General features: G+C 38.7%; 3 protein-coding genes across 5 annotated transcripts; 1 reads left to right on the forward strand and 2 right to left on the reverse strand.

Moving 5' to 3' along the window:
- Positions 1–1,710: 1,710 nt before the first annotated feature.
- On the forward strand, positions 1,711–3,209 carry bada (BCL2 associated agonist of cell death a). The gene is made up of 4 exons (XM_039693849.2): positions 1,711–2,102; positions 2,256–2,393; positions 2,510–2,733; positions 2,836–3,209. Exons 2-4 carry the CDS (start codon positions 2,264–2,266, stop codon positions 2,923–2,925), a joined length of 444 nt encoding a protein of 147 aa, XP_039549783.1. The 5' UTR covers positions 1,711–2,102; positions 2,256–2,263; the 3' UTR covers positions 2,926–3,209.
- Positions 3,210–4,529: 1,320 nt separating this feature from the next.
- LOC120494603 (uncharacterized) lies at positions 4,530–6,896 on the reverse strand. 2 transcript variants are annotated; one of them, XM_039693846.2, is made up of 2 exons: positions 6,757–6,896; positions 4,530–5,537 (listed from the first exon to the last, which is right to left on the reverse strand). In XM_039693846.2, exon 2 carries the CDS (start codon positions 5,509–5,511, stop codon positions 4,648–4,650), a length of 864 nt encoding a protein of 287 aa, XP_039549780.1. In that variant the 5' UTR covers positions 5,512–5,537; positions 6,757–6,896; the 3' UTR covers positions 4,530–4,647. The 2 variants fall into 2 exon arrangements, with proteins under 2 accessions (XP_039549780.1, XP_039549781.1); XM_039693847.2 differs by having other exon boundaries at positions 6,761–6,876.
- A 1,938-nt stretch (positions 6,897–8,834) lies between these two features.
- Positions 8,835–12,520, reverse strand: LOC120494602 (uncharacterized). 2 transcript variants are annotated; one of them, XM_039693845.2, is made up of 2 exons: positions 12,386–12,520; positions 8,835–11,221 (listed from the first exon to the last, which is right to left on the reverse strand). In XM_039693845.2, the coding sequence occupies exon 2, from the start codon at positions 11,138–11,140 to the stop codon at positions 10,142–10,144; it is 999 nt and encodes a 332-aa protein (XP_039549779.1). In that variant the 5' UTR covers positions 11,141–11,221; positions 12,386–12,520; the 3' UTR covers positions 8,835–10,141. The 2 variants fall into 2 exon arrangements, with proteins under 2 accessions (XP_039549779.1, XP_088980056.1); XM_089123930.1 differs by lacking the exon at positions 12,386–12,520 and adding an exon at positions 11,747–11,769.
- Between the last annotated feature and the right edge of the window lie 1,739 nt (positions 12,521–14,259).

The raw sequence follows: 14,259 nt of genomic DNA on the forward strand, positions 1-14,259 counted from the left end.
AGTATAATCCGTATTTGGCGTGCTGTCCGGGGGGAGGGCTCCGAGCTTGGAATTCTGCCCGAACCCAGAGTACCCCAAGGTGAACTATCCCTTTAAACCAGCATAAACTGGTTTGCTGGTCTTAGACAGTCTCTCAACCCCCCTCTTGGCTGATTTTAGAACTTTTAAGCCACCAATGGAACAGGATGGCCAGTTCTGTCAGGACCAGTCGTCAAACACGATTGACAACAAGCATATGATTAGGATTGGTGGTATGGTTCTGTTCTGGGCAAGAACTCCCTGCGAATCCATGCAGCCTAGCATGGATAAAAGCAGGAAGAGCAGCAATAACCCCCCATAGGGTAAACAGAACAGAACCAACATGTATGTATGCAGATATCATTAATGTCAATATATTAATTTACAACATAATTTGAGAATTTAGTCTGATTCAAAGGGGAATCAGAATACCAAATCCTGACTGGACGAGAAGAGGAGCTGGGGATGGAGCAGGTTAATTGGCTTCTGAGGAACGCGATAGCGTCTGATTATACTGAATAAGCTTATGTACATTAATAGGTGTCATATTCCACAGGTAGACATGGATCAGCTGAATTGAGCTTGACTAACATGACCTGCCAGAACTAACGCTACACTTGGTCTCCTGCCAAGGCCAGCAAACCTGGTTTAAGATGGTTGTGTTTTATTATTTCTGCAGCTGGGTCACAAAACTCACAACAATGAAAAAAAATATTAGTATAAACAATAAAATAATCAGTGGAAGCCTTTTAAGGAGGACCTTTTATTTAGGACCTATTTAAACTCTGCCACCCATGTGTCTCCATGATGCTCTCAATGAGGTACTATGTTTCTATCTTAATCTTTACCAGCAGAACATTAGTGCAACATTTAGTGCAATGTTGCCTCACTAAATTCAGTTGGTATGGTTAAATTAAATACAGTGTTAATATGTGTGTAGATGTGTTAATAGCTAATGCAAGTTAATAGCTACTAAATGAAAAGGAAAACTGAATGTACAAAGAAAAGTCATGCTGTGTTGTAGACCTAGCAAAAAAAAAAATATATATATATATATATATATATATGAAAATATCTAACATATGCAGCAATCTACACAGTAACAGGTCCTATTAACCTATATTTAGGCATGAGTCATGTAAGCAAAGAAATAACTAACTTATTCCAATGACTCAACACAGGTCTCTCCTGCCATCTACAGTTCGAACTGAGGAAATGCACATTATATGACCACAGTTCTTGAATATAAATAGCTTAATATGTTCTCTTAGCTACGAATTGTATTAGCATCAGTGTACTGCAGACCATTCAACGTAAAGGCCAAACAGAGATACGTAAGCACCTCTCCATAATAGACTCCCTTTTAAGAGCTGCGTCACTAAAGTCACTCAGTTTTTTCTAATACCAGTCTATGCAAATAAAGTTAAACGGTGCGTTTCTTTTGCAAATTCTCTCGCGACGGCGTCCTCAAGCTCACGATATCCCACGCTTTCGCGAGACTGGGGCCTGAGTTGAGGTAAACAAGTCACGGGACAGCAAAGGCTCGCGAACCCCTATCGCAACAGTGACGTTCTATCAGTGAGCGCCCAAAACACCCTAGCAGCGGGCTGTGATTGGTTGCTCAAAGAGGGCGCACGCCGTCTGATTGGCTGAGAGCGGAGCACTACTGTAAACGACGACGGACAACAACAGTATCGGAGACGAAATGAGATCATCATACACACTGTAGCGATAACAACAGCCGGAGAGGAAATTTGGCACGCTACTACTTTCGGCGAGGAGACAATCACTCCGACTAAATGTCACGAAAAACGGGATATTTTTTCCATTATTTTTGGCCGACGACGTTTTCAGAGGAGCTTGACTTTACCTTAAAAATATGAAACTTATATAAGTAGAAATTACAGCTATTGTTGTTGTTTGGGTGTGTCACATGCCATGAGGCAGTCAATATATGTTGAGAACTGGAGAAGCTACTCGTAATCGTACCGGAGATAAGACGGAATCCAGTGCCACTACCAACTGAGATCTGGAGAGAAGAACACATTCAGATCTATTGTTCTGGAATTCGTCCAGATCCACAGGTAACTGTTATGTATTTAGTAAAACCAGTGAATGTTAATCTTAATGTCCGTGTTACTAAATGTTCCTCATGTAATATAATAAGTATTAGGTAATTCATTGTTTCAACACCTTGAAATTCCAATATTAATACCCTACTACTCAATGTTCACCAGTTCTCACGATGGATAACACATCGCATGACCATCAAGATGATTCCAGTGCCTTGGAGGGCAAAAAGCAATCACATCTGGAAGAGACAATCAACCATGGACAACATATGGGTCAAAACTTGTCAAACATTTCTCCTCAAGGTGAGAACTTCACACAAACGCAGTCGCCATGAAGTATCAGGAAATGCCATGCGTCATATATTGACCTAGATTGAACACAAACATTTATCTTATCATGTGATCACATGCTTTTGCAGGGCGTGTGCGGCTCTATTCAGAGTCTCAGGTGTATACGGTCAGCCGCTGGCAGGACGCAGAGCCCCAGGATGGAGCATCGGCGGAGGAGAACGGAGGAGCGGGAGATGGACTTCCATTCAGAGGTCGTTCTCAATCTGCTCCTGCTGCGCTGTGGAAAGCAAAGAAGTACGGACGACAGCTGAGGAGAATGAGCGATGAATTTGACACGTGGCTTGACAAAGGGGTGAGCCAGCTATATGGTACTCTGAATGCATTTATATTTCAGAGGTTGTGAGCTAGAGGCCTTAAATATGTGAAATCTTACAAATTGTTTTGTTGTTTCTAGGACGTCAAAAGAGTGAACAGCCAGAAACAGACCTACAGAGGATGGTTCTCATTCCTCTGGAGTTCCAAAGAAGAGGAGGGCAGAGAATGAAGTAGTCATGCTTTAACACGGCTTCACACACTTAATAACAGTTACCCCGTGAGCTGCTCTCAGATGAAGGCTTGTCTGATCACCATCATGGCCTTTTTCGTAATCCATGTGCTCAAGCTACTGCAAAACCAATCTGAGAAAACGGTAAAAGTGTTGCATCACGTTTTACCGCTGCAATAACGTACGTTTAATTACAGAAATTGTCAGTGTTCATTCAATTTGACAATCTCAAAAGGGACAATCTCTCCTAAAATATTACAATTCATTGGACAATCTTTCTGTGTTGATTTCAAAAATAAAACCTCTATTTATTGATATGTATTAAGTTCATATTTGGCAAAGAAATGTGTTCTATGATGTATTTTATAGATTGATATATAGACGTGCGTTTTTGGTGTACTAAAGGCTGGAGCGGTTGCTTGTAAAATGTAAATATATTTCAAGGACTGTGACGCCGGATAAAGTTGTAAGGATAGTGACGGTAACAATAATACGGGTAAAGTTATTTCAGTTCATTTGTTGATATATGCTACATCTCAGGTTTGTTTGTTTGTTCATGCCAAACCATTGTGGTGAATAACTAGTAAGAGTGGTTGTTCTGCCATCTTTTATGATGAATATACGTGGATACGTCACCAGGAAAACCGAATAATTTATTTAATTGATACTTTCATAGCTTTGCAATTCATCACGGCCTTTCATGTACATATTTCTTGATTGTAAAGTTGCCTGTTGTCTCTTGGATTTTTTCCTTTATATTCCATCTGCTGGTCTTGTACGTTAATCAGTTACATTCAGTACATTCAGTTTCTGGGGAAGTAAATATATGCAGATGGACAACACAAGTGCTATTTCTGTACTATCAGTCTTGCTGTGCTTTATGTGCTTCATTCCTTTTTTAAGATCCTTGTACATATTTATAACCGTTTACATAGATTGAGTAATGGATGAACTGTTTAAATACTTTTTAAAACAATCACGTTTTTTTATCCTTTTTCTATAATTTTGTGGTCAAAATAAAAGATTTTCTGGCTGAAGGTAGTGTTATGTTTTTGGGTCAAAAAGGAAAGATCCAGTTTTAAACAGGTCCAAATCGCAGAAATTTACTCTTTGTAATCTTGGTTTTGAAAATTCTGATATTTTTTAAGAATAGTGCAAGATAAAATAGCTAATTTGGCGTAACCACAATGTTTTCTTTTACCTTGAATATATGTGACTGACTATCTTAATGTTCTTTAAAGGGATAGTTTACTTTAAAATAATTTTTTTATATGTTTTAGCTTACCTCAAGGACATCCAAGACGTAGGTGTCTTTGTTTCCACAGTATTTTCAATTTTGATTGAATATTTGCCCTTGAGATAAGCTAAAACATATCAAAGATTAATTTCAAAGTGAACAATCCCTTTAAAAAAAGTTTTCCCCCAAATATCCTTTATTAAAAACCTTTTTTTAGTAAGTCAAACCACATTGTACAGCCTGAACTAAGCTTGCATCACAGTAAAAAGGTCAATTATATTACTTACATATAGTGCATCCAGTTGTATCACCCATACAATTTTGACTTTCAATAAAAAAATAAAAATTTATTTTTGTTTCCAAAATAGTCAATAGCCTGAAACCCAAAAGGCATTTAATGTTTTTCTTTTTCTACTACAAAAAGCATCATGTCATTGCCTATTTTTTAAATCATTTCTTATTCAGGAAATTTGTCAAATCAGGGCTTAAGCTATTTTGCTAGAGTCACGTTTACAAAACCTTGTTCCACAATTCAGGGAATCCAGCCTCATCATATCCATCTCACTTAGCTGGAAGTCAAACACCTGTGCATTCTCCTGCACTCTGTTTGGCTGCGAGGACCGAGGCAGAACTGAGATGCCTTGCTGCACAGCCCACCTCAGGAGTACCTGGGCAGGGGTCCGACCACAGCTCCTCGCTATATCCACTACCTCTGGCTCCCTAAGGAGAGCTCCTTTTCCCAGAGAAGAGTAGGCCTGGAAGTGAATGCCCGTCTCCATACATAAATCCCTCAATTCCCTCTGGATCAGCTTCGGTTGGCACTCTATCTGAAGGACCGCTGGGGGCATGCGGCAACTCATGAGCAGCTCCCTAATGTGCTTTGAGGTGTAGTTTGAAACCCCTATGGCCTTAAATCGGCCACTGGCATAGAACTCCTCTAGGGTCGCCCAGCTCTGCGCCCGATACTCTGAATGGCGGGAATCGTCTGGGTCAAGACCCTCCATCCCAGGCCAGTGCACCAGATAGAGGTCGATGTATTCACAGTCTAGTTGCTTCAGACTCCTCAGGCAGCCTTCCTTTGCCCTCGGCCCATGGTCTAATGGGGCAAGCTTGCTGATGATGAACACATCTTCACGGCTTAGTCCGTACATGGGCAATAGCTCTTTGAGGACTTGACCTAGATGTGCCTCATTTCCATAGACAGCACCTGTGTCAAAGGCTCGGTATCCTGCTTGAAGTGCAGAGCTGACAGACCTTTTCAGCCACTCAAGGTCCTGTAGCTTGTAAGTGCCCAAACCCAAAAGTGGCATCTGTACTCCTGATATCAATGTGACTGACGGTACCATCATTTTTATATTATTGCAAACATTCAGGCCTGAAAACATTGAAAATAGTGTTGATTTAAAGAAATTTGGCAACACAAAACTAAAGTCACAATGTAGCAGAAACAGCGATGCATCTTTTCTTCTGTATTCTGATGTGCATCCGAGTGAAACGGATTATTTAAAAAAATGTAGGGTGGGAACTTAAAGGGATAGTTCACTTTGAAATTAATTTTTGGTATGTTTTATCTTACCTCGAGGGTATCCCTCGTCTCGTGTCTTAGGCCATCAATGTGTACTTACATTTACGAGTCATTGAATCATGTTTAATTTGGACTTCTCTGTGTATGCTCTTTGAGATGGTGTCCATAGACCTGCATTATATGACTGACAGACAAGAATGGTTTGACCTAAAAATATCAAAATTGAAACTACTGCGGAAACAAAGACACCTCCATCTTGGATGCCCTTGAGGTAAGCTAAAACATACCAAAAAATTATTTCAAAGTGAACCATGCCTTTAATTCTGTCCATTTGGTTATTAGATGGAGGCAGATCAATATGGAAACATGGAAGCATCACTCTCAGGAAACAGTACAATGTATAATCTCACAATTCGGATTGTTTTCCCCCTCAGAAATGCATGATTTAAACTCACAATTCTGTCTATTTCCTCAGATTTGGACTTTATAAAGCCAAACTTTATATCTCACAATTACGAGAAACATATATGCAATTCTAACATTTTAACTTGCAATTTCTTAGTTTAAATCTAGCAACTGTGAGAAAAAAAGTCAGTATTGTGAGATAAAGTATTTACATTTTTTATTCTGTGGTGGAAATAAACAAGGATGAACTCTACTAAAATGTATAGGAAAATAGATGGGTGTTTTTTCATGTCATGCCAACATTCTGAATTAGATTTATTCCCTAGATCTTTGGCATGCTGAAGAGTTTAAAATTGAGTTTATGTGAGTGTTGAAATTTGATAACCTTTAAAGACTGACCATGTTGTTATAGTCATGAAAATTCATAATAACCAACCACATAATCCTAACATTATGCCAAGAAAGCAACTAAGAAACGAAGCTTGCCATAAAAAACATACAGCAGCCCAGTTGCTTAGTTAGTTAGTTACTACTAGTAATACAAAATGACAACGGATCATACGTAAAAGTAATACTATCAGAATCTTAGAAATGCGAATTAGTTCTGTATATTGATGTACATATACATGTATTTTTGTGTTTTAGGTTGTAGAGGTTTACTCACGCACGTAAAGCACATGTCCGGAATGTCAGAACGCTTCAAATTCAAACAGAAAGCGCGCTAAATCACCAAAGGATTCCAAGAGGCGTGTTCTTACACCACGTGACATCATACGTTCACTCCGTTTCCTGAATGGGGTACCGGGTGAAGCCGAGGCAGGGTTCGTTTTTGGGCATTTTAGACGCTGTGGTAATTTCAATGGTTAGTTATTCTTTTATAGAAAGTGGGGGCAAATATAATCGCAGAACTGCAGAAAAAAAGCTGTGCAATGAGGCAAACAAATTCACAACACCAGAAAATGATGAAATAACCACCATGCTTCCTTTATTCACCAACAGATATTCCCAAAAGATTTGAGAAATGGGCATTAGTGAGCATTTAAGGAAATTACACACATTTAATCAGTTATCTGCATAAAAGTTACTACACACTGCATTTATTGCAAGCACATTTACATTACAAAGATTGTGAAAGTGAAATTGACAAATAATGAAGAGCTAAATCAGTGCATTTCCTTTTGGATAGCTTTGCATTCTTCTCAGGATTTCATTTATAGAGGTTATAGATCTGAACTAAAGTTACTTCTTTACTAGTGCTCTTGTGTTAAACAGACCAGACCCACAAGTCCTAACCTCTCACAAATGTACATTTGATCTGCTGTCATAGGATATCCTACTTCACTCCTATTGTCTGTATGACAATCATCATCAGAATTAAATAAAATAACCTTGTGTTAGTTTTTATATGGGTCATTCTAAGGAAACAGTACAACGTGTGCTGTAAATTTCCAGGAAAAGGGTTCCTTTGTTATAAACAGGTGGTTATAGTCTTGCAAAGCACCAGCAGTTACTCTAAATCAGTGCACAATTTCAGGACAAAGTAATTTAATGTATGGTTAGTATGGAATTTATGCAGGCCTACTTATTTAAAAAGTGATGTCAGTCAAATCATTATTTTTAAACAAAAGGAAAATAAAAGGGCCAAAGAAAAATTCTGATTTTTTTTTTGTTCAACATGCAGTAAAACCGTATTTGAAGTTAAATAAAAATAAGCATTTTCTTTATTATACATAACTTAAAATATTCAAGATCAGTCAAAATCTAATATACATGACCAAGTTCAGTACCCAATTATACCAATATTAAATCAAAATTAGCACACAAATGATCTTACACCATGTCTTTATAAATGTGTTGATGTTATCTTTTACTTTAAATTATATTTATTTTATTACCTTAAAATCTTGACTTTTAAAATCTGTTCATTAGTTCATAACCTCATTTTGGTCATCATGCCAAACAAAAGTCAAATAATAAAAATGAGGTCTTGTAATAGATGAGTAAACCAACAACGTATGTTTCATTTATCATTCCCATTAGAAACACTTATTTAGGAAGTTTGAAGCTGCTGACTGGAGTATTGCAAGTTCACATGAGGTATGTATTATCTATTATGCAATGCATTTTGTTTTAAAATAACCATAGAAGCATGTACAACTGTTCCTCGTCTGGATAGAGCTGATTATAAGGAAAACTTCAGCTGTGTTTCTACTGAAAGGCTGTGAAGAGAAAGATTTATATATGTATATAAATCACTTTAAAGCCACAGACAATGACTGTAGATAATAATACCATCAATGGGGGAAAAAAAACATACAGGATCAGCTAGCTCATGAATACATTCAATAACATGCAACATGACAAGAAGAACAAAAGTCCAAACAATCCAGCTTGAAATACTACTTACCTTCACTTTAACTCACCCATCCTGATGAACCACAAAGCTTCAAGTTATTCAAAACAGAGTATTGAACATTCATTCATCTTGGACAGGGGTCATTTTTGATCAAAAGAAAGAAGACAAGACTAGAATTTACTAAGGTTTAAATTAATGCCTTCGGCCTTTTGTATGAAGGTTTCAAGCGGAAAGTGCAGTTTTAATACGAATCTATATGGCACTTTACTTCACCCATTATAGATCAAGTCAAAGGACATTTGTATTATACGAATGATAACGTGACCGAGTGAGACATGAGGTAGGAATTAAAGAGACTCAATTAAAAACGAGTGACATGAAAAGCGTTGCATCTAAGTCAGTCGAGATTTTATTCAGGCGGCAAGATGACAGCGACTGGTAGAACATGAATCTGTTTTCATAGGGTTAAATCAAAACAAGCACAAGTTACGAACCTGCTCGAGTGGACAATATGATAGAGCGGTTTCGAGAAAACAGGCTTTTAACAAACGTACATTTTAAACAGAAGTGTACGCTAACAATAGGCAAACAGCAGTAGTACAAGTAGGACAGGAAACAATGTTGAGAATTCAGTAATATTTTCAATCACAAGCATTATAATGTGATGCCAAAATAAGTCTCTAATCTTTAAAAACTTTCTCTGAGTCTGCGGAATCGGCAAATCAGCTATTTGTCGAATACAACGTGATCTCTCGGAATACAGTGTAGAATTGATTCAGCGTTGTTTTTAATTTATTAGGCGGTCGGCGGCTGGTCGGTCATTCGTTTCCTTTGACCGATGGTCCTAGGATGCGGCGGCGGATCCGAACGTTGAGCGTCTGGTGGATGCGATGTGCTCGGTTAGCCGGTAGGATGTGATTGGTTGATCAGTCAGTTATAGCATACAGCTCCGCCCACAACCACCTCTTTACCCGTTTCCTCTGTTCCTTCCCACTGGTCTCACTTACATCCAGCATTACTTCTAACAACATAAGTTAATTTGCCAACATAAAGGTAGTCCAGAGCAGAAATTCATAAAAAAAAATAAAAAAATCTCTCAAAAGAAAAGACAGAATTAATATAATTTAGTTGCGAAGACCAATGATGAAAATTCGAAATATCTCCAAATTAACTTGCCCGATTCATGCAAAAGACAGTGACAACAGTTGAATATTCCTAAATACTAAACAGAAAAAAACAGGCAAACATTTAAAACGATCAATTTCCTGTTGGGTAGGCTATGCATGTTGAAATATCAATGCAAAAAAATCTCTCTATATATATGTTCAAGCGAATTATTATTTATTTAGTGCATGCCAGAGTAAAATGAACTAAAAATGTGATATGCCAAAAAAAATAAAATAACGAAATTTAAGAAAATACTCAACCGATATGGCTGGCAAATATAGTACAACAAAACATGCTATAAAACTCTGAAACAGGTGTATTTAACTTCCTATTTGCCGTTCCTTCATCGGGCGGACGTAAATCTATTAGTTAAATGAGAACAGTATTAGCTGATTAACCCGTTATCTAAAATAGCTACAACGAACACAGAATATTACAAAAATTCACCCCTAACTCCCTGAAGTCACGCCCCTCTTAGATTACTCGGCTCCTCGATAATAAAAAAGGGACGGACAAACTTCAATGCTTAGTAGCTACGGCTGAAGCCATTGCTGTACTTGTCCTCCAAATAATCATCCTTATCAAAGCCTGAGCCGAGAGAGTAGCGATGGTAGTGGGAGGAAGGAGCGGCGGGAGGGGGAGGGGGTGCTGAGCTAGCGCCATTGCGGGCGAAACCACGGGCGAAGCCGGCAGAAGAGGGTGGTGGGGGAGGCGGAGGCAGGAGAGAGCGGCGACTGCCGAGAGGGCTGCGCTCACGATAGTAGCGCCCGGCGAGAGGAGGTGTGACTGGTCGCTGAGGGGGCGGAGGGCGCCGTTCATATGGATCCCGTTCGTAAAAACGCGGGGATGGGGCAGCGTACGGGTCGTGGCGAGGGCCCCTCTCATACACATCTCGCTCGTAGTAGGCGCGGGGCGGCGGCGGTGGGAGAGGAGGTGGTGGAAGTCGGCCACGAGGCGGATAGTAGTCACGGGGCGGCGGGCGTGGGGGGAGAAAGTGAGGATGATGGTGTGGGTGAGGTGGATAGTGATGCGGGGGCGGAGGAGGATAATAGTCATCCTCTCGGCCGTTTCTGGATGGGTTACTGCGGGAGAGAGACACAAAGATCTTTTGGCCCTCCACTTTGGAGTGGTTAAGCTCTGAAATGGCCTCCAGAGCCTCGCTTTCCCTCTGCATGTGAACGAATGCGTAATTCTTCACAATATCGCACTCCACAACCTTGCCAAACGGCTGGAAGAGCTCCTTGATTTTGGGGGCCGTGACGCCCTCAGGAACATTGCCCACGTAGATCTTGGTTGCATTGCGTACCTTGGTGGTGGCATACTCGACGGTGATGCGAGAGCCGTTGACCTCGTGCTTGTGCAAAGCGGCGACGGCCTTTTGCGCCGCCTCTTCCTCATCCATGTGCACGAAGCCATAGTTTTTCAGAATATCACAGTCAGACACCGGGCCATACTTCTCGAACAAAGCACGGAGCTCGTCTTCGGTGGTCGCGGAAGCTACATTGCCAACAAATATCTTCACCATTTTGGACAGAAAGAACAGCAGTGTGTTCTAGAATCAGTCTTTGGTTGATTTGCACGTGCAAGGTCTCAAACAATGAAGTTCCTAAGACAAAAAACAAAGTTAAATAAACAGGCAAAAAACAAACTACTTTAGTTCAAGCTAAAAATAGAAATGCAAAAAACAAACAAACAGGAGAAACCACAACTTCCCTGCTGCCATCAAGCATTTTTCCATTGGTATTTAACAATTAATGGTCTCGCACACTTGAATCATAGGAATACAAGTCGAGATATTATGTACCTACCAATTCTGTGAGGGAATCATATAAATATAGGGATTTATAGATTTTTTTTTTTTTAAATAATGACCGTCTAATTCTACCGTAGTCATCCCATTTATTACACGGATGATTAAATGCATAGATATGATTTATGAAATGTTAATGAGAGTAAATTAATTGTTGTTTTTCCATGTAGAGTAAAAAACAGAAAAACAGAACATCAGCACAAAGCCATTTTCGATGACTGGTTGCCTGTATATTCTCACGCTTATAAATCACTCAGCTACTGATTAAATTAAGTAGTGAAATAACATGAAGTTAAATTATATAAACATTTGCATACTTACTGCATAGCTCTGTGCTGAATGAATCAGTTTAGCTGCCACACTAAAAAAAAAAAATATTTTACCGCTGAACATCTAAACGCGACTGACCAATCAGAACAAAGTATCTCAGAGCGTGCGTAATGGGCAAAACTGTTTCACTTTCAGGCTATAACTTCTATAATTAGTAAATTTCAAACACGGTTCACACTCTTTTTATCTTGATTATGTGGTCAATGTGAATTTGACTGAATGGTCGATGAGAAAACTGCATCTTTAACCCCTTTGATCCACTGTATCTCAAATCAAGCGATGACTAAAGCTATCGTGCTAATGCTAGCATATATTAGCACCAGACTAAGGAAGTAGCAGCAAAAGTCCGACGAGGCAAATCTGTGTAGTCATTATTACGACCCAGTAACAACCGCAGACAAAATAATCTCACATTGTAAAATAAATCAGTGCGATTAAATTGTGATATTCTCGGTTCACATGAGGACGACGCTCGGGAAAAGAGAGAATATCGGACAACGGAGTGAATTCATTTTCTGAAATATGGCCAATTAAACGGTCTTATCGTACTTCTTACACACTCGACGAGCGAAATACCGAGGAATACCATTTTAAAGTCTCTATTAAGAAGTGCAATCTTTAAAAACTCACCTTCAACATGCAACTATACCGAATACATGAGCTATGCTCACTGATAATGCGTGATGACGGAGTATGCCTTGTTTGAGGTTGGGGGAGGGTCACATGCGCGGTGAGTAGGGCGCCAAAAGCTAGCGCCTCCTACCGATTGACCCCAGTTAGTGAAGGGAAGTCCAACTCATTTCAGAGAACCGATTCTTTCGAACAGTTCATTTAAAAACTTGCCGCTCAATATGATAATGATTTTTTTACTATTTTACGTAATAAAATACGTCATTACATGCTCCATTACGTGCTGTAAAACGTTGAAAAGACAAATTAAGCTTCAAAATGTTTTTTTTTTTTTAAATCTTTTCAAAACTGATGTAATGTACATTTTGAGTCATGAACAATGTGTTTTAACAAGTTAAAAGTTTCAAAGTATTTAATTTTATTTTGTTGACTGTTTTTCATGTGAACTTCTACGAATCTTTCACTTGGATCATGTTAACTAACTGTTATTACTTTGTCAATTCATTCATAATGAAAGAGCCATGGAGTTCATGTCAGTCCACCCTGACAGTTGAGATCTTAACACCATTAACACTACTGGGCCCGTATTCATGGAGAATCTTAATGCAAAGAGTAGCTCCCTCCTACTGACAAAATTAACACTTAAAATGAAAGAAAAATCCCAGTAAAGAAAAAAGTAATTCAGAAAGTATTTTAACTCTTAAAGCCAAAAAGTATTTTAACCCTCAAGTAACCGGTAAAGTCAAAATTAAGTATGTGTTGTCACACCACAGAGCAAAATGTGTAATTAGCCACCCAGCCAAATTTGAATGATAAAAAAGCAGGCAAGTACATAAAAATAAGCAATCAAAATCTTGAAAAAATCATAAAAACACTGCAAATCGTTCTCAAATACCATGTAAATTAATTTTACGTAGCGCTTGCAATCGTATTCTGACCAAACTTGGTCCATGTCATCACAAGCATGACCTGAGGCTACATGCTGCGTTTTGCCTCAGCGCCACCTACTGGTTCAGAGATACAAAAAATTGCTATTTTTGCTTATAACTACTGAACAATTTGTCCAAAAATCATAACAGTGATCCCATTAGATTCAGGGCATCATGCAGAATCGAGTGATATCCAATTTACCCAGATTGACCATTTTGAATTATGTTTCAAAACGGTTAGACTCCTGAATCCTTGCCGAGTCCAACGATACCAGACTTGCCAGGTTCCAGCATATGGTTTTTGCAGCACAGTAATTTAGCGCTTAAAAACATTTGCCGATATCTTCAAAACCGCTAGTCCGATCGAGACAAAACCACCGTCAGAAATTTGGAAACATAGGTCGCTGGCTAAACGCTAATGCCCAGATCTCAAAATATTGATAGTAAGGTGTAGTAAAATTCAATAGAAGTTACATGTCAATCATTTCTTATATGTTCACACACATAAATGTCTATAACTCCAAAATTAAATGAGATATTTTCACCAAATTTGACACAAATGCATGGGCTCACTCTGATAGAACATAAAATGCTATACTTAACAAAATGCATTGGTGTAACATTACGAAACTCAAGTTTGTTTCATCAGCACCATCCCCTGAAGGTACTCAAAAGATTTCAAGATAGTGCCACCTTTTGGTCAAAGTTATAACAAAATTTCAAATAACACTTATAACTTTTGAATAAATTTGCATATTTTAATGCAACTGCCAAGTTTTTTTCATTGTCACCAAACTCTGACCTCATCACATCGATTTTGTAACTAAGCCACCTATTGGTCGAAAGTGATAAACCATTTAATCACATTTTTGGTTAATGTATGTGATTTTTCAACCATTTTGCCTAAATTCATCTTAACATCTTCAATTGCTCCTTGCTGCAGTA

Source organism: Pimephales promelas, chromosome 19 (genome assembly GCF_988280905.1).
Source record: "Pimephales promelas chromosome 19, fPimPro1.hap1.1, whole genome shotgun sequence".
NCBI lineage: Eukaryota > Metazoa > Chordata > Actinopteri > Cypriniformes > Leuciscidae > Pimephales > Pimephales promelas.